Source organism: Elaeis guineensis, chromosome 4, assembly GCF_000442705.2.
Source record: "Elaeis guineensis isolate ETL-2024a chromosome 4, EG11, whole genome shotgun sequence".
NCBI classification, from domain to species: Eukaryota; Viridiplantae; Streptophyta; class Magnoliopsida; order Arecales; family Arecaceae; genus Elaeis; species Elaeis guineensis.
The window spans coordinates 31240484-31262159 of NC_025996.2; the positions used below are offsets into that span (position 1 = coordinate 31240484).

General features: G+C 35.9%; 1 protein-coding gene across 1 annotated transcript in view; it reads right to left on the bottom strand.

Moving 5' to 3' along the window:
* Positions 1-547: 547 nt before the first annotated feature.
* The window catches only part of LOC105043096 (ubiquitin-conjugating enzyme E2 4), a 27402-nt gene continuing 6273 nt past the window's right edge, over positions 548-21676 (bottom strand). The window contains exon 6 of the mRNA XM_073256213.1: positions 548-813. Coding sequence (XP_073112314.1) covers positions 683-813 — 131 coding nt within the window. The 3' untranslated portion in view covers positions 548-682. The remainder of the gene's footprint in view (positions 814-21676) is intronic.

Sequence of the window (21676 nt, forward strand, 5' to 3'; positions counted from 1 at the left end):
AAAAATTTTAAAATTATATAATTTTTTTATTTTATAAATATTTTTTTAAAAAATAAATTATATTTAATAATTTAAATCATTGATATAAGATCTTTGATCAAATCTAAATTTCAATCCATTCGACCTAATTCTAACCTGACTATATAAATAGAGAGAGAGAGAGAGAGAGAGAGAGAGAGAGATTTAAAAATGACCAGATGCATACAGCCTTGTAGATTAGATATAGATGGATGGATAAACACCTCTGTGCATAGGGGTTTGAAAAAAAAAAAAAAAAAAAAAATCAAATGCCCACAATCGTAGCCCTACATATTAAGCTGTTTGTGTTTTAAACTTATACACCTAAATCACAATGGACCAATCTTAACATTGTACCCAACCCTGCTCTCTAATCCAAAGTTTTATAAAGATATCCCAGATTCAGCACATTCTCAAAAGCGCTCAAGGTCAGAAGTTATCAATGGCGGCAATTCTCATACTCCTGTCAACCTGTGTCGATCAGAGCAACCAAAACCCAATGTACCATGGTTCATGCACAGAAGTTCCATCAGTGAACAATATAAATAACATTAACTTGAGTAAATTCATTTACAGTGACACAGGAAGCTGACAGAGAATCCAGTTTACTTTGTCAGAAATTGAAACATGTACAAGGGAATCAGCCAACCAAATAAGTTTACCCTCAAGGATCTGGCTTGCCAACCACCGCCTCGTCACTGGAGTCATATTCATCTTCACTTAGCTCTTCATCACTTGATATGTCTTCTTTGGGAGCACCAGCGTCTTCAGGCTTTGCATACTTCTCACAATATTCTGGATAATGATGGCAAGGAAACTACTGAGTAATAGCAAACCAAACAATTGGATTCCAAGTCCACTAGCATGAACCTGGACTCTAGTTGGATACAATAATTAGAAATTCGGTTTAGTCAGTCACATGAGGAAGCAATACAACTGTTTACCTTGGTAACAGGCATTTAATGGAGAGGCTGTTAGATATATGCACGTTGGAGTAGGTTCATTAAATAGAGAGGCTGTTAATCTAGCGGTGCATATTGGCTGGCTGCGGTAAGTTTATCGTAGAAATAGATTGCATCTAGATGAGATCTATCGACCTTGACAGAAAAAAAGTCTTATGTAATTTATGAAACTAAGTTCAGAAGTCCATGATCATGACAGAGTGAATGATTGAAAGAAATTTTCATAAGGTTTCATTTGTGAACTCGAATCGATTGAATTTTACATATGCTTGATGTAGGATTTGACGGGTTATTCATGATCTCCATTACGTTGGGACTCACGATAGAAGGATCGAATCACATGATAACTGCACCTAGAGGTTAATTATTCAATCCTGCCAGATTGCCACTACATACTGCTAGTGTCACTGATGGATTATAAGACCAATGAAAATTATTCGGTGATAAATAATTCTCAATTGACTGAATTGAAAGGTGTTCCAATCCATTGAAAGAAGTTTCAATAATATTATTGATATAGATCACAATATATCTCACTACCAGATAGAATTGAATCTAAAAGATCACACATAAAGAGAATTGGTCTAGGATAGTTCAATTGAGCTCATAAAATCTCAATTAAATTAAGATTTGATGAAATTCTATTAGATTTAAAAATACTATGCTAGCACATGATTAAACTCAATTTCTCGTATGACTTGAATTTGTGTTCCTTATTAAATAAAAACTTGATCAAGTCAAAGCAAGCTAGTGGGCACCAAAAGTTGGAAACCCAAACTCTAAATTGGTTTTGAAATCCTTATGGGATAAGGATCTAATTAAAAGCAACTAATTAAAATTGGATCTCCTTGTAGGACTTAGATTTGATCCAAGTTGTGGCTAAATTAGTGCCACCCATATAGATAAGGAATAGAGGAGCCACGCCCCACTTTGATTGGGTCAAAAGAACTCAAGTCCAAATTGAATTTGATTTAGAGTCCAATAGAGACAAAGATATGGTCAAAAGAGAAGTCCCAGTGCAACTGGACTCAGACAGGATCAAAAGCCCAAAAATCCTAAGATTCATGCCTATTTAAAGACCCCCTCACCAAGAGGTCAAAGCATCTCAAGTTTCACGCCCCCTAGCCTCTTCTAAGCCCCCTCTCTTTCCTCTTCTACATCCTCCCTCTCTCCCTAGAGTTCCCACACCCAAGGGTTGGGCGTCCAACCTTCTTCCACACCCAAGGAGTTGGGTGTTGGGTGCTGCTCTTCAGACTTCAAGGGTTGAATCATAAGTTTCTACGTGAAGGAAGAAGACGAAGAAGAGATCCAAATTGAGATCAAAGTTTGCTGATCCATCTTGGAGAAGAAGGATCAAATTCGTGAGGAAGCATCCTAGAGCTTTCCTGTGGATACCTATAGAGGCCGGACACGTGCGCGGCTCTTCAAGCAACTTCAAATCTACGATCATCAAACTGCAGTGTATATCTACCCAAACAAAATTAAAGATGAGATCTTCATGCTTATGTTTGATAATTTTATTTGCTGCTTATAGATCTTAAGAACATGATAGAAATGATCTCATGAGATAAGATCTAGAAGATGCATGTTAGAATAAATCATTTTTGCTGCCTGTATAAAAATTTTTGTTGTACTATCATACATGCTACCTTAGTTTTTCCTTTAATTGATATCAAAGCAAAGGTTGCATAATTATGTTCTTAGATCTGGGATTCAGATTATATCTGAATTATTTTGCTTATGATTAGATCTCTATTTCATATTAGATCTGAAAATTTATGTTTATCCATTGTATATGAAGTTTAGATGTGAACTGAATTTTATGTTTTCAAATTAGCATGATTGCTAGATTAGATCTAATTTTCTATTTTATTTGAATTTAATTTTTTTGTGCTTTGGTCTAAAATTTAGATGAGATCTAAAATATTAAATTAGATATTTTAATGAAAAATCAAAAATTATAATTGATAAGCACATGGGTTAGTCGAATCACATCCTCACATAAAGTTATCCTGACATAAATTATGTTGGAAGATTGTCCTATGATGTTATCAGATGGAATCCTAATTACACATCTAAAATTTAAATTGGATCTGAGATTTTAGATTAGAGATCTAATTGATAAACAATTGGATTAGTTGAAACACATCCTGATATAAGGTTGTCCTGACATAACTTAGGTTATGTTGGAAGGTTGTCCTAAGATGGTGAGAGATAAAACTCCAATCATAAAACATCTTTTTGAGAAAAAGAAAAGATATAATTAAATCAAATCGATTATAGGATAATTATTTTGTCTTCATTGATACAAGTAGTGATTAACCCAATTACTACAGCCTTTGACGAAGGGTGTATCATGAATACACATTAAGATGGTTGCAACCTTTCAGTTTGTGGTGAGAAACCTAAAGCCAAGCCCAATATGAATGGGTTAGTCTATTGATGTCTAAGACAAATACTTTGAAAGGTGGTTATTTAATTAGGATCGTTGTATTTGCACGGAAAGCTTCTCATCGATCATCACTTATCTGACCATTTTGACTGATCTAATTCTATTTGAGGCGCTTATGGTTGAGTTCACTACATTTGCATTGCACCATGAGATCGTCTTGGTGAGACCAAGTCAGGATCTCTCTAGTAGATCCAATTTAATTGTGGATTTATATGCAATGTAGATTAACAATTAAATCTAAAGAAGATATAAATCAGATCTCCTCATAAAATATTAAATCTGATGGTCTTCTACCGTTATAGATACGCGGACCCTTTTGGATGTTGACTATTTTCGACTGATTATAGTGGTTCAGTTGTATCAAGGAAGATGCAACCACTCTATAGCATGAGATGCTCCAAGGTAAAAATGGGATTGAACCCAATAACTATCGGGTGAAGGATCCAATGACAGCTTTACATTTGCTGGTGAACAGTGAGTCTGACTTAACTAAGAAATAAGATTAATAACTGTCAGATGAGGCCTTAAGACTTAGAGATTGAAGATCGCTGCAACATGCTTAGAGAAGCATTGGATAAAAGTTGTCCACTCATTGATTGGCAAATCCCCAATAACTGTCAGATGAGATGGTGTGCCAATTAATTGAACCGCATTACCCACTAGAAATATTAATTACGAAGGACTTGCTGTTTCCTCACCCAAAGAGTGTGATAGATTCGACGAAATAGTGAAAGTAAGTTTATTTTTAAAATAAAATCTCTAAAATAAACTAAATTAATTAATTACAAATATCTAACTAGAATCTTCTTCTTCCTGTAAAAAATGTTTGCTTCTAACCCTCTTACCCATATTTTAGAAACCAACTAGACCTAATTATAAGGACTGGCTCAAGAACTTGAAAGTCGTTTTGAGTTCCAAAAAAGCTTAGCTATGTCTTGGACCAGAAAATCCCAGTGTTACCAAACCATCCAACTGCTGACCAATGAGAAGCACTGGATGAATGGACGGATGATGATAATAAAGTAGGTATTACATCTTAGCATCTATGTCAAATGAGTTGCAACGCCAACATATGGACATGAAGACTGCCAGGGCTATCTTGACTCACCTACAAGCGTTGTATGGTGAGAAGAGCCGATCTACGTGCTACAAAGTGTCCAAAAGACACTTCAGCGCAAAGATGAAAGGACAGCCGATCCACGATCATTGTTTAACAATGATTCAGGATCTAGAGGAGCTTGAGAAGCTCAGCATAACCATGCACAGAGAATTGCAAGTGGATTTGATCCTACAATCCCTTACAACTTCATATGGCCAGTTTATAGTGAACTACCATATGAACAAGATAGATTGTACCCTGATCGAATTATTAGACATATTGGTGACAACTGAGAGGACCTTGAAGAATTCAAGGACCACTATTCTCGCTGAAAAATAAAAGAACTATCATGTGTACCTGAAAATTCTAAAAAAAAAAATAAAAGAGACGCAGCTTCAGAAGATATGTCAGACCCGCTCGTGACTGAAACTAACCTTACTGTTTCTTCTGCTTCTAGTTAGATTATAGACTCTGATTCTAATGCATATTTGTGCACTTCCATGCAGAAACTTGAGGGAAGTAGAAGGCTTAGGGAAGGTGAGATGACCCTTCGAGTTAGCAATGGGACAAGAGTTGCTATTGTAGCCGTGGGCACCTATCTTTTACAATTATCGTCTAGATTTAGTTTGATTCTTAAGACTGTTATAATATGCCTGCTGCTAGTAAAAATTTGATTTCTATTTCATATTTAGCACAGGATAACTATGTATTTAGTTTTCATCAGGACTTCTGTACCATTTATTTGTAAAATAAAATGATCGATCGTGACTTTATGATTAACAATCTCTATTAGTTACATATTGATGTATCTATAAATTTATCTATGCAGATAGTGAGTGCTATTGGATCTAAGAGATCCAGAGATGAGATTACCCCAAATATATGTGGCACCTTAAGCTAGATCATGTAGGAGAAGAAAGGATAAACAGACTAGAGAAAGACGGGCTTTTGGGCCCACTAACTACTAAGTCATATCATATCTGTGAATCTTGCCTTCAAAAAAAAAATGACCAAACTATCTTTTATGGGATATGGAGAAAGGGCTACTAAAATACTTGCCCTGATACACACCGATGTGTGTGGTCCATTTGATGTGACAATCAGATAAATTATGTCTACTTCATTATTTTTACTGATGATTGTTCGTGGTATGGATATGTATTTCTTATAAAACACAAATACGAAATTTTTGAAAAATTTAAATAATTCAGATGTGAGAAATGAAGAAGCAAACCGAAAAAACCCTAAAGATACTTCGATCAAATCAAGGAGGTGAATACCTAAGTAGAAAATTTTTAGATTATCTCAAAAAAATGACAGTCTCATAATGGACTCCATCTGAAATGCCTCAACTTATCAGAGTTTCAGAATAAGAAATCAAATCCTATTGGATAGGGTTAGATCCAAGATAAACTTCACTGACCTCTCTTTATTTCTTTAGAGACATGCTTTACTTATTGCAAATTATTTATTAAATAATTTTTTTCTAAATTCATTCTATATACCATATAAGATATGCATGGTCAAAAATCGAATCTTGATCATCTCAAGATTTGAGAATGTCCGTCCCATATCCAACGACAACAGACGGATAAATTAGAGGCTAGATCTATGAAAGCTCATTTCATTGAATATCCAAAAGAGCCTTTTGAATACTATTTTTATCTCCCTGAGGATCATAATGTAATTGCGAACGGCACACTATCTTTTTGAAAAAATAGTTTATCCATGATGGAAGTAGTAGGAGGCAAATAGGGCTCGAAAAGAGTCTCTGATGAGCAATGAGTCATAGAACCTAATAAATCTATTTTAGATGAGCCAGTACATGGAGTATAAGGCTGGAAATGGATCGGGGCTGGGTCCTACCTCTGCCCGAGCCCAGCCCGAAATAATTTTCGGGCTTCGAGCCAGGCTTAGGCCCAATTTTTTTGAAAAAAATATAGGTCCAAGCCCGGTCCGAGCTCGAGCCCAATCAGGCCTGCCCGAGCCCATTTTCCACAGTTCTCTTCCCCCTCTTAAAAGAAAAAAACAAAAGAAAAAAAAATCCTAACCTCTAACCTCCAACTCCTCCATGGACTGCGGCCAAAGATGTCGATGCTTCATCCACCGCTGACGGCAAACAGCTCCCATCCTTCCCGACCCCTTCATCTGCTCCACCCACCATGTGCTCTTACTGCGGCCGATTGTGTCATCCCTACCATCGTCCTCCACAGTCTGGTCGTGACGGCGGTTCCTCCGAGGTGACTTGTCGCCTGATCCGATGCTTCCTTCGTGGCAGCTGTGGGGAAGCCTTGGTGATGGGGTTGTTTGAAGACAAGAATGGTGGATGGGGGGAAAAATTAAAACACAGAAGGCTACCATGCGTAGATTATCATGGTAATGACGCCCCTCTTGCCTCAACGATCGGATGGAGACGGGCATAGCGAGAAGATCCTCAAGATCGAAGAAGTCACCGAAAATGCTTCCTCCGACGAAAAAAGCGACAAAGGTGCTTCCAAGAGATGATGCCCTCGCAGAGACTTCGGGAGAAGGGGTGAAGGCGGCCTTGAATCAGACCCTGGACCTCGAGAGTGGGTGGGAGGAGAGAGTATCCGCACGTCCAGGGAGAAGCGCAAGGGGCAAAAACCCACCTCCATGGCTGGTCGAGTGATGGCCGATGGACGGACACGAACCATGACGGTGAAGGAAGACGGTGATGGCCGACAGACCATGGCCCTAGGGGCTAGGGCTTCGAACGAGGGAAGTTGGGAAGGGAATGGGAAGACAGAACAGTGAAACCCAGTTATTTGGCTTGGGTAGTCGGGCTAAATGAACTTAGGAGGAGAAGAACTGGATACAGTCTCATGCAAAAATTATCAGATGAACTTCGGGCTAACATTTGGGCCTGGGCTCGGTCGGGTCCGGATCAGGCCAAAGGTATGCCCAAGCCCGACCTAAAAAAAAATGAGCTCTAAATTTAAGCCCAAGCCCAACCTGAATTTCTTCAGGCCAAGCCCGAAGCTCGATCCAAAGTCGGCCTGGTCCAAGCCCAGTTCCAACCCTAATGGAGTACCTCCACCTCGTAGATCTAATAAGATCTCTCATTCTCCTGAAACGCACATGGATATGCTTACAAAGAATGTAGAAAAAATATTCTTTATGAAAGATAGAGAATATGGAGATGATCCCAAAAACTATTACAAAATGTCAGACATCGACTCCGAGAAATGGTTGGAAGCAATGAAGTCAGAGATTGACTCCATGCATACCAACCAAATCTGGACCTTAGTAGATCCACTTGAAAGTATAGTACCTATTGGATGTAAATAGATCTATAAGAGAAAAATCGGATGGGATGGGATGGGATGGATGGGAGACCTTTAAGGCAAAGCTCGTGTCTAAGGGGTATAGTCAATGCAAAGGCATTGACTATCGGGATATCTTCGCCAGTGGCTATGCTGAAATCTATTTAGACATTGCTTGCTATTGCAGCGTCTCGTAATTACGAGATTTAACAGATGGATGTGAAAACTGTTTTTCTAAATGAATATCTTGAGGAAGATATCTATATAGAGCAGCCTCTTGATTTCACTTCCAGTGATGGTGATCACAAGATTTGCAAACTGCAAAGATCCATTTATGGACTCAAGCAAGCATCTCGGAGTTGGAATACTTGTTTCAATAATGTAATCAAATCATTTGATTTCAGCAAGAACGAGAAGAAACCGTATCGTTAAGAAGGTTAGTGAGAGTGCTGTGACTTCCTCGTATTATACGTGGATGATATCCTCCTAATTGAGAATGATATTCCCATGATGACCTTAGTTAAGGTCTGATTGTCAAAAGAATTTTCTATGAAAGATTTTGAAGAAGCATCATATATTCTGAAAATAAAAATCTATAGAGATAGATCTAAGAGGATACTTGATCTCTCACAAAAGCTGTACATAAAAAAAATACCGAAGAGATTTAGCATGGAGAACTCCAAAAGGAGATTGTTACCCCTTAAGCATGGAGTTTATCTCTCCAAAAAGATGTACCCCAGCACACCTGAGAAGATTGAGCGTATGAACAAGATTCCTTATGCTTCTGCTATAGAGAACCTCATATACATAATGCTATGTACTCGACCTGATATATCTCTTGCTATGACTGTCACGAGCATATCAATCGAATCCAAACGAACACTGGATAGCTATGAAAAATATCTTTTAATATTTGAGAAGAATTAAGGATATCTTCTTAATTTTTCGAGGAGAATTGCGGGTACAGAGATACACAGACTCAGACTTTATATCTAATATCGATGATAAAAAATCTACATCGAGATATATGTTCCTTCATAATGGTGTTGCAGTAAATTGAAAGTATTTCAAACAATCGATCATTGCAGATTCCACCATAGAGACAGAATACATCTCCGCTTCTAAGGCTGCTAAAGAAGCTTTCTAGTTCAAAAAAATTATTATGGAGCTAGGATTGATGACATCAGATGCCATATCCCTCTACTGCAACAACAACGATGCCATAGTTTTCACTAAAGAATCAAGATCTCACCAGAAGTCCAAGCACATAGAGCGACGATTCCACCTCATTCGCGAATACCTCAAGGAGTTCATCATATGCAGAGAGTTGACTCCACGAACAACGTAACGGATCTGCTAACAAAACTGCTAAGCTAACAGAAGATCGATGCTCACCTTGAGAAGATGAGGCTTAGATTAATGACCAATTGGCTCAAGCGCAAGTGAAAAATTATTAAATGTATGTCCTAGAAATCAATTATTGACCGACACATAATTTTTCTAGTGGCATAATTTATAATTAAATTTTTTAAATTAATAAAATTAGATTTATTATCCTTCATATTATGTCATGTGTCCATGAATCATTTAAGAAATTAATAAGATGATAACACATTCTCAAAAATTAAAAATTTGAGACATGTATCATTGGTGATTAATTCTTAAATACTCCTAATCGATTGATCATCACGAGGATAATGATTGATTCGATAAGATTGATGCACAGATCACTTTTCTTAGGATAAACGAGTCTCGAGTCACAGTGTGAAGACACTGGAGCGTGTAGATAATTATTAGAGAACAATAATACCAAACGTGATCAAACGAATAGTCATTTGAATGTCTATCTACTCATCAATGACGTACTCGATGCTGTGGTAGTGTGACTAGTCCTTTAACCTATGATGTCTTGACTAAGCATAGTGAAGTTGCTATGGTTTGACTGTACATACACTTGGTCCCTAGCCATATGGCCCTTGCGATGCATATTGGTTGCAGTAGATTCATTGTAGACGTATGTTGCACCTAGATAGGATCTATCGATCTTGATAGACAAGAAGAAGTCCAATGTAATTCATAAAATTGAGTTCAAAAGTCCATAGCCATTACAGAGTGAATGATGAAAAGGAGTTTTCATAAAATTTCACTTACAACTCGAATCAATTAAATTTTACATATGACTGATGTGGGATTTGACGAGTTATCCATAACCTCCATCATGTCGAGACTCACGATAAAAGGATTGAATCACATGATAACTGCATCTAGAGGTACATTATTCAGTTCTACTGAATCGCCACTACATACTGCTAGATGTCACTAATGAAATATGGAATCAATAAAAATTATTTGATGATCAATAATTCTCAATTGATTGAATTGGAAGAAGTTCCAATCTATTGACAGAAATTTCAATGATATTATTGATATAAATCACAATATATCTCACTATCAGACAAATTAAACCTATAAGATCACACATAAAGGGAATTAATTTAGGATGGTTCAATTGAGCTCATAAAATCCCAATTGAGTTAGGATTTGATAAAATTTTATTGAACTTAGAAATACTATGCTAGCACATGATTAAACCCAATTCTTCGTATGACTTAAATTTGTGTTCTTTATTGGATAACGACTTGATCAAGTCAAAGCAAGCTAGTGGGTGCCAAGAGTTGAAAACGCAAACTCCAAATTGGATTTGGAATCCTTATTGGATAAGGATCTAATTAAAAGCAACCAATTAAAATTGATCTCCTTGTAGGACTTAGATTTGATCCAAATTGTGGCCAAGTTGGCACCACCCATGTGGATAAGGATAAGAGGGGCCACACCCCACTTTAATTGGGTCAAAGAGACTCAAGTCCAAATTGGATTTGGTTTAGAGTCCGATAGATGCAAGGATATAATCAAAAGAGAAGTCCCAGTGCAACTGAACTTTGATAGGATCAAAGCCTAAAAGCCCTAGGATTTATGTCTATTTAAAGATCCCCTCACCGAGAGATCAAGGCATCTCAAGTTCCACGCCCCCTGGCCTCTTCTAAGCCCCCTCTCTCTCCTCTTCCACGTCCTCCCTCTCTCCCTAGAGTTCCCACGCCCAAGGATTGGACATCCAACCTTCTTCCATGCCCAAGGAGTTGGATGCTGCTCTTTAGACTTAAGGGTTGAATCCTGAGTTTCTACATGAAGGAAGAAGACCAAGAGGAGATCCAAATTGAGAACAAAACTTGCTGGTCCATCTTGGAGAATAAAAATCAAGTTCATGAGGAAGCATCGTAGAACTTTCCTGTGGACACGTGTAAAAGCCGGACATTTGTGCGGCTCTTCAAGCAACCTCAAATCCAAGATCATCAAACTACGATGTTTATCTACCCACACAAAAGTGAAGATGAGATCTTCATGCTTATGTTTGATAATTTTATTTGCTGCTTATAGATCTTAAAAACATGATGATAGAGATGATTTCATAAGATGAAATCTAAAAGATGCATGTTAAAATAAATCATTTCCACTACTTGTAAAATTTTTTTTTGTTGTTCTAATATGCATGCTACCTTAATTTTTCCTTTAGGCATGATCAGGTAATTATTTTCCTGTATCCTAAGATGATTGTATTATAGGTGCAGAATACTTTCCATGCACATGCCCAAGTCTGTGCCTTGTCTTCCACACTAAATCATAAATGCTCATCAATATTTTTCAGTCAAGCAGAGACATCCACAAAAACTAAGAAACCATACCCATCCCACCACCGTTACCACTATACATACCCTAAATTTTGTAACATTATTTGTGTTCTTGTATCTGAAATCCATAGCAGTTGAGTTCAGCTTTAATCTCCACTAAAATTATTTCCTACTTGAGTTGTCTTTAAAAATTTTTGTTAATGGGTCAACAACAATGTTATTTTAAAAAAAAAAAAGATAATACTAACAACCAAAAAGAAAAAAAGAGGAAAAGATGATAATAACAGTGATGATGAGTCTTGTAGGAAATTTTAACCCCAAGAATCCCCAGCGTTTCTCCTAATTTTATGTCCATCCGCTCCAACCCCAAAAAAAAAAAAAAAGAGAGTAACGGGAAAAGAAAAGTTGTTCACATAATCTGTCCACCGAACTAGATATGGTTCTGCCTTTTACCGATCTGCAGCTTAGAGGTCAACATAAAAACCATCAATGTTAAATTCATTTGCACAGATACTTTGCTATCAAAGTGTTTTTTCTTAACTCATTCTTTAGCAATGGTGCAGGAATATTTGCAAAAACAAAATACGATGTTGAACAAGCGCGCTGGCAATGGAGGATGGTTAACATGGCAGTGTTGGAAGGTTGTAATGCCAAAAGCAGGTGACAATGGCCAAGGATGATGATGACTACAGAAAGCTGTTATAGAAAATGGTGCTAATGAAGGACCAAGGTCGGAGGCTGAAAGACATGCTAACTTAATTGTACATAAAGTGGGTAGAAATGGGTGAGTTTAACCTTACAGAGTTTTCATGACAGTATTGGATTAGCTTCAACGAAATTTCTTTCTATCGTGTTTAGGGGTTTCTAGCAAATAGAATTTGAAGAAAAATCATTTTGGAGAATGGAAAAATATATCTTCTCTTCCCATTTAGATGACCCTATTTATCAAATCATATATGGTAGCATCATAAATTGGAGATTGACTCCAGAAGGAAACTCCATGTCAGAAATGAAGGATCAGAATAATGACAGAAAGTTGAATTTTAATAAAGAAAAGGAAGAGACGGAGCAGCTATCAAAATTTCCAGCACTTGTAAGATAAATTAAAGGAAAGAAAAAGGAATAAATAAGATCAACAGTGTTTTGCAGAATTTATTGGAAAATGTGGAATGATTGAGGAGATGACAAGAGATTGGGGGTCGAAAAAAAGAATTATACTAGAAGATTATGACAGATTTCGTCCTATTTTTCCAAGAACCCTTTTTTTTTAGCGCCAAGAGTTTCAAAAACAACATATAATAGAAAAATTCAATTTCCAAAGAATGTTTATTTGCCTCCTTGGCATCCCAATGACTACAATGATCAAATCAAAAAGACTACCATCAAATAAGTCCCCTACTGAAAAATAAACGGTTGTTAAGTTGATGGGAAGGAACCTAGGATGGAAATATTCCAAAAAGATGGAACAAATGTTGAGCGTATGGCACATCTTCTTTAAGCTTGAGTTGATTGATATAGTTCCACAGAGCCCTGCATGGTATAAATACTATTGCCCAGAAACCCTAGTTTCAAAGTTGGAGTTGCCGATATGCACTATTCATTACTGTCATGCATCTGATTAGAATTAGGCTGGCATTTTCTGGGCCCGCCCAAACCCACCGGAAGTAAATGGGGCTTGGTGAGGACTATTATGCTTCAAATTATCACAGCAAGAGCCTCCACCATCAAAAGGAAGAAAAATAGGAAGAATCTCAAGGAGTTGAGATAATTACCTACACAGTAACTAAGGTTAATGATATTACGATCCAGATAGACCACATGGCCTAGTTAGTTCAAATAAATAAATGGAAAGGAGTGCACCTGTGAAGGACTCACACATCCTTCTAGGGGAAGCATAGTAAAATATTACCATGAAAGAAAGAGAGAATGCTATTCTTCCATTTTGAAGGGGAACAAGTCAATCTGAACATGCCAGAAGATGTCAGAGAAACAAGAAGCATCACCCAAGAAGTCAACCATTCAAAAATCAAAACCATAAGTCTTCCCAGGCTTTAGTTATTCAAGAAAAAAAGAAAGAAAGAAAGCTGAATTTATCCTCCACACTGGGAAAAAAGGCAAAAGTCCACGTAAGATGAAGAAATTCCAGCTTTGCTTATGCCAAGTAGGAATTGTGATCTTCTCAAGCTTAAATCAAAATATGTCCTAGCTTATCAATTGCTACTTGCATGCTATCGCTTTGTTGGGTCATTTCGGTAATACAAAGAGAAGTACTTCCATCAAGAAGAAGCTTTACACAAGAAGATATCGGCATCAATTTTGCATCAACAAAATGAAGCAAAGAGTTTTTATACACACAAAAAGAAGGGAAAAAACTTCAATATGGTTATAGAGACAAACAATAATTTTCACTCTATCATGATGATGGAATGCTCATTTGAGATGAAACACACCATCAACTATGATGATTTTCTTGTAATGATTTTCGAGATGTAACACACCATCAACTATGTATCACACTTAATCATTATCTAATGGTATTAAAACAATACTTAAGATTTTTGCAGAAAGCAACTCGGATAATGTGTGAGATATCTGGCCAGAAATCTATTAAAAGCCAAATTCTCCGAGCCAAATGGTTGATGGAAGTTGAGATCAAGTAGTCATAGAAACCATCCCCCACAGGAGCCCAAAGATCACTTAAAGATCCAATGGATGATCAAGATACCAAACTTGCAGCTAAAAAAGACAATTTTTAACATAAGTACACCATTATGACATCCAGATCTCCATTACCATATTCCTACTACAACCAAGTTTTAGTAAGTTCAAAGACTATAAGCCTGTTGATGTGAAGGGTCTAATTCAATCCTTTAAAAAATGGTCTAGATTCTAGAAATTGAAAATGCATTTCTACCAAGTTAGATGCATAAACACTGTTTTGTTAAGGATACATGAACTTATAGAATTTGATTACTCCCTACAAAAGGCAAGCCCATATATCTAACCTTAATTAGCCATGATTTCTTGTTTGATTACTTAGGCATACAACATTGAGAACAATACCACTCCCTTCTCTCCACTGCTATCTCGTGCACATCTAGAGTAAAGGTGTGCCCTTCAACTCTGATATATTTAGCGTAAATCCCACACACAACATAAGCATGATTGTAAAAATAAGTGGGAACTTCAAAAAGTTGAGTACAAGCAAGAAAAGAAGATTTTTTTTCAAGGCGAAAATGGTTTTTTCAGATACAATGCAATATGAGATTAACTTGACTTTAATAGTAATATTGACTCAAAATCTTCACTTTGTGGCTCATGAGTCCACCTAGAAAAGTTGTCAAGGCTAACATTAATTGTACCAAGGATCTGATAACGTACTTCTCAAGACAAGGGATTAAGTAAGAATGAAAATGAAACAGAAGTGAACAATAAATTAAAGCACGGACTTAGAGATTGAATTAGGGAAAGGCAGTCCAGCCAATATGGTCTAAACACCTCTATTTTCTGTATTTCTGGCTATAACATCAGCTATGACCAAGGATTTAAGCTCTGATGCCTGACAAGCCAGCACCAGTACGCATGCCACCTAGTGTGGCATACAAGAAGTTTTAAAAAAACATCTAATAATATCTCTACTAACATCACAAAATCAATTCCCAAGGATGAAATAAATCAACAAGGAATTGATGACACTGATCAAACTACAAAAACAAAATATTTTATAAAATGATCTACTAGGTGCTTGTCGACCCTACTGGTTATGGACCAGCATAGGTCAACACTCAAAATTTTGTTTATGACCAAACAACCATTATAATCTCAACACCACCATATTTAATGATGTTTTGGATATGTCAGGGCCCAATTAAAATACCCATTGTAATTCAAGCATGAGCACCTAAACCTGCTTTAAAACATAGACATCATTGGAGTATATGATCTTCAGCAAATACAAGAGAAATCTAAATTGAGGGAATGATTAGGAAATGAAGGAGGTTAAAAAGTTCCTCGACAGAATGTTGAGTTTTGAATATTTTTAAATCTGCTAAAGAACTTCAGGTATGAATGACGAAATTTTGGGGTCTCAAAGCCTAACGTGCTTCCTCTTGCAGGCCAAGTTATATGATAGAAAAATGCTTCCAAAACACAAGGTACCTAATTCCACAAAACATCTGTTCAGAAATGAGATGCTACAAAAGAGCAGCTTTGAAGTTAAAAATCTTGACTTAGGAAAACGAGCATCAATTGAAGGGGGAAGGAGTAACTGATTTACAAGGTTCATTTCCTAGACTATTAAGGCCTGGAACGGCCTAAGAAAGAAAGAAGTTCAAAGGAAAATATGCTTAACTTGATGCTGCTTGTCTCACAAACAAAACGAAGGTGAGAAGTGGATAAAAAAGGTCCCAAGCAAGTTGGACAATGGCACGAACCATATTGAGCATACCCTATGTATTGATAGATCTTGGTCTTTAGAACCCCCTCTTATTTAGAATGAGTTCCTTAACTTCTACCACATGTGTGGAACAGTAATGATCCAATTTTTGAGTATGAAGAACAGCCAACTCCACCCTCTTCAGACCCTTCATGGTCTAACATCTTAGTTAGAACCTTCATCAATCAAGAGAATAAGCAAACTGTTTAGGCTATGTCAAGCATGAAAGGTTGCAGGGCTTGAAGGATTCGAAGAGGATATTTATACAAAATATTGGGATATTGCTTGTCCACCTTTTGCAATGAACCAAGCTAACTCCATAAAACCAGTTTTCTTCAACCTCAATGGAACTCCAAGAAGGAAAATCCAATCAAAATCCAAGAGTACAGGTCCATATCCCATGTTACCCAGACCCTTCAATCTAGCCTACAGTACCCAACCTTGACGCTTGAACATGGACATTCGTATGACACTTGGGCATGAATTTGTAAGAACAAATACTCAGGTATTGAAGGGAGCCAGCACTTAAGACACACATCAACACCATAGATTCAAATCCTCAAGTCCATCTAACATAGCTCATATCTTATGTAATCTTCATTACAGATTCTAGTTAAATTCTTAACCAACAACTGAAGTTGCTCACTGACAAATTTCCTGGTCTAGAGAAGAGAATCTTTATTGTTGGGAGGGACATTAGTAAGATATGTAATAGCACAAGAAATACATAGCTTGAGTACCCACTATAACCATACTAAAATACCGTACACTCTTAAGTTCTTATTAAGATCTTCAATGAAAGGATGTATCAATACCACATTTTGAGATTTCTATGCAGCATAATTCTCCATGATACTTTACCTTCTTTTGCCAACAACCTCCTCATAACTGTTAGATGCATATGCAGGCCAAGTTTCCTGGGCATGGGCCACCTATGCATTAGTTTATTGAAAAATATAGCTCATTTTTTTATTTGCTACTTCTTATACACCATTTTCACTTTCACCAGAACATAAGCTTCCAAAATCCATGGACAAAGATCATCCACATGCATCACCATATTGGAAAATCCTTATGGTACATTATACATGCCTATATTTTGATCAATTGTCCATCATTGTGATCCTAATTGTGCAAATCCAATAGCTCTTCTAATATATATGTTCCTCACAGGTGATTCCAACATATAGCTAGAGCAAAGATGATGCATATATTACGGAACTCAGTCCTAGTAAAATATAACTTTCATTTTTCTGAAAGGACCTGGGAAAATGCTATTAATAATGCCATATTCATGACCATCAACTCTATCATGGAGGCTACAAGGACCCAAGAGACAACCATTGGACCAAAATGTAAAGCTATGCAACATTAAAAACATATTGAGAAAGGATGGGTTAGAGGGTAAAGAAGCTGTTAATCTTTCAAGTGTCATGGCCAAAACGAGCCCAATTTATAAATGCTTAATATTAGGGTTTCAAGCCATACAAAATTTGGATTTCAGTTTAATGGGTCAACTCCATATGGTTGGTGAAGACTAGCTGATTTGAGTTCAGCTGCAAACTAAGTTTCTTTGTGCCGAAAATAAAGTTCTTATAAGTATCCACAAAAGAACATTCAAACTGACTTTAGAAAGAGAGGCATTCAGTTGAGGAAAAAAAAGTTCAGAATGATACCTGTCATCATATCCAAACATAAGAAAAAGAGACATATAGGGCACATATGGCAAGTAAATTTTGCATAGAAGCATTATTTATGAATGCAAGAATGAAGAGATAAAGATATCCCCAGTCACATTTTCTTGGATGGATGTCTTTGATTTTATTGGATCTGAGATCTTATTTTAACTAATTTGAAGATCATTTAGAATTTTGTATCCCTATTCAGATTTCCTTAGATGACTGTCTTCAGTTTCATTGGATCTTGAGAACTTGTTTTAAGTATTTTCAATACACCATTTGATACTCCACCCCTCTCTTATCTTTCAAGATTTCACCGCCCTTTAATACTTCATTTCTCTCTAATGAGTTAGATCAGTACAAGTTTTGACTTAAATTTTCTCTCTCTATTGATACTTATTTCAAAGAAACTAGAGAGGAAGAAAATTTCATTGTATACTTATAGTCTTGCATAAGAACACCAATGAACCTTTTCAACTGTCTACGGTGAAACCTTGTTTCAAACATCCGAATTTCTTCAGACAAAAAGACATCACATTTAGAGAAGCTCACTCAATATATGTCAAACTAATGTTTTTGTCCAGTTCATAAAGATCTCAGTTTTGATTTTAATTATGGAATACAGTATCAAGGATTAAGAATGAATCAGTCGGTCATTTATTGACTTAGAAACCTAGCACTCTGAAAAAAGAAGGAATTTACATTCCTTAGGGAAACCACAGGTGCAACCCAGTGGTATCAAACTAGATGAGAGACCTTCATGAGTTAGTTTGTCTTTGAATAAAAACGTGTTCATTTTATAAATTAAAAATTGTATGTGCTACAATATCCACACAAAGAAATAGTTTCTTCATGAGCCTCTTTCGGGTTAGGGTTGACAAACAGGAGTGCACATGGAGTTGCTTTGTCATCAGAGTTCCAAGGATCAAAACAATGTAACACAGAATAGAAACCATCTCAAAAGTATGAGCTGATGCAATGACAAGCTGCTTAGCTCCCCTGCATATGTGCATTATGAATTAGATATGAAATGGATATAATGTTTCTCACCAAATACAAAACCTAGATTAGTATGACATAATGTTATACAATGACCATGTGCATCATATATTCTAACCTAAAGGTGTAGAATAGCAAGCATTCACATGTAAGTTTAGGCCATCACTGGTTCCAGCAGAATTATCAGCAAATGTATCCAAATACAGATACTAAAGAAGTACCTATTCCAGAAAGATAAATCAAGGATGAACTTTATAAACCTCACACCTTTCACTTTTTGTTCATATGCAGGTCGATCACGCATCATTAATGCTGCAGCCTCCCCATTCAATGGATCAGAAGGATTGGGATACAAAAGAAGCTGCGGAAGGAACACTTCAAAAAACATTAACAAGATCTGTAAAGAAAGACACGGGATGATCAGTGCAACTCATGATGACCGGAAGTGGCTACTAACCAGCCACTACAAACAAGTATTGAATTCTACGTCAGCCATGGCATTGATGCACGATGGTGAGAACGAGAGATCTATTACCAAACATGGGACTCCAAGTCTGGTTGATGACATCCAAACAAACTGAACCAGACCTAAAATAAAGTCAAGAAAAAGAATTGTAAGATGAAAACTGCCAAGTCATTTTTTTTCTATTGATTTTAGCATACCATAAGCAATAAATAGTGACGGTAGAAGAATATCGCCCTTAAAGTTTAAAAAACCATAGTGTCAGAATTTCAAACTCACATTTCATCAACATTTGGATGATAAATCTTATTTACAAAGCCAATGGGATGGAGATTTGTAGGGATAAGCATCAGGCAATTCCACCCGGACCCTCCACACTCCCCCTTGATAGAGACCTGACGCATCCCATAATTGAATCACAGAAAAGTCTCTTAAATAACCAGTGACGACTCCAGTAAAAATTCAGGACATCATTAAACCACTTAGAGATCAAAGTACTGCAAGATGAAATCAATAAACCACTCAAAGAAATTTATAAAGACATCAGGAGGCTGCAGGGCCTTACCATACAATTTTAAGACACTCGTAACCCAGAAACATTAAGAGATAAGAATAAAAAATTAACATCAAGTTCTAAACCATTATTATTGCAGACATAAGAAGAGCAACTCTGAACAAATGCACGAGATACCATAAACAAAGACAATTGACAACTTCAACAAGAAAACTTTCTTTCACAAATCGATCAAAGAATTATCTTTAGGAACAAAGAAGATTAGAAGAAAAAAACAAAAAATCGGGACACTTTTTCCTTTCCAGAGGGAGTACATCAACTACCCAGATCAACGGGGAAAAACCGAAAACTAAGAAAAACTTCAAAGAATAAGATAAAACAAAGAAAGGGTTCCGGTGATATATACTCTCATTTGGGCCATGGAAATAACATAGAATTCTTGCATCCCTCGTTCACCATCTCCACTCTGTAATCACTCATCATCCTATACGACATCCAAAAAAATCCAAAAAAAAATCAAAAATAAGGGAAAAAAAGGGAGAAATCCATCCATCAGACAGGCAGTGGGTTCCGGATATTCACAGTTTCATCAGGTCCATCTCGCGGCGCTTGCTCGGAGAAGACATCTCGGCTACGTTTCTTCGAAACAGAAGGACGAGATGGGCTTCTTTCTTTCCTTCTTTCTTTCTTCCAAGCGGCTCTTAAGAGAAGGGAGGAAAGATTGGTCCTTCGGAAATCTTTTGTTCTCCTTTTTAAGGGACGGGATGAGAAAGGGACAAAAACACAGAAAGGGCCGCTCTTAAGAGACTTTTTTTTAAAAAAATTTCTTTCTCATTTTATTCATTTTATTATAATATAAATATACCTCTCCACGCTCCATTCTGGCGGTGCGGTTGTAATAAGATTCCACGCACGCTTTTTACGTCATCTTTTTCAGGTTCCCTTCGCTTTCTTCCTCCCCACCATGTCTTTCTTTTTTTTTCTTTTTCTTTTTCTTTTTTCATTCTGGCCGCCGGGGCAAGTTCCATCATACCCCCTCTTTGCCTTGTGGTGACACCATGGTGACATGGAGACTTTTTTTTTCCTTATGGATAGTAGTGGGAAAATGTCACCATTTCTATCTTTGCCATGCCAAGTTCCAGCTGTGCACTAATTGGAATTGTATCTTTCACATGAGAAAAGATTGTTCTTTTTTTAATAATTATAAAAATAATTTTATATAATTTTAAAAATATTTAATTATTTTTTTATTGATATGTGTATCTCGAAATGGCTATATATATATTATATATATATATATAATTATATATATGATATAACGGTTGATATCGCGAAAGAAGATGAATCATTATTTTAATATAATTTAAAATATTATATATTGAATATAATAAAAAAATAATTAAATAATAATAATTTTATTATTTTTAAAAAAATATATATTTTAAATTTATAATAATTTTTTGAAACTAATTTTTAATATTATAATTAACAAATATTTATGTATTTTTTAAAAAAATAGTTGTTGGATTAAAAATTTGATGATGCTCAATATAAATTATAATAATTTTTTTAAAGAAAAAATATAATAATAAATAATATAATTATTTATGTGATTAATAAGAAGGCACATCACATAGCAAATTATCAAAATTAAAATATATTATTTTGATCGCATAAAGAGTGAAGATGCGGGATTTCATTTGCTCCTTCATAATATACCATAACAAGGTTCTAGCTATAATTCAAGCATATACTATGAAATGCTTGATAAAATGAGAGTTTTCTAAATTCATTATAAAATAAAATTTATTTGGGACGTTGATGCCAATGGAATTGCATTTTTATTAAATTGATCCTAATAAATAATAAAAAAATATAATAATATATCCTTTTAACTTTGGACAATAAATTTTTTCTTCCTGTAAGTTTTAAAAATTTCAATTAAGCTCATATTTATTTATTTACTATATCAATATGTCCAACTATCTATTTACTCTTTAACACTATCAATAAATTGACTCAAAAGATAATAATACTCTTGTTATTGATCAAGAATTTCATTCTATCATCTCTGACCATAATAAT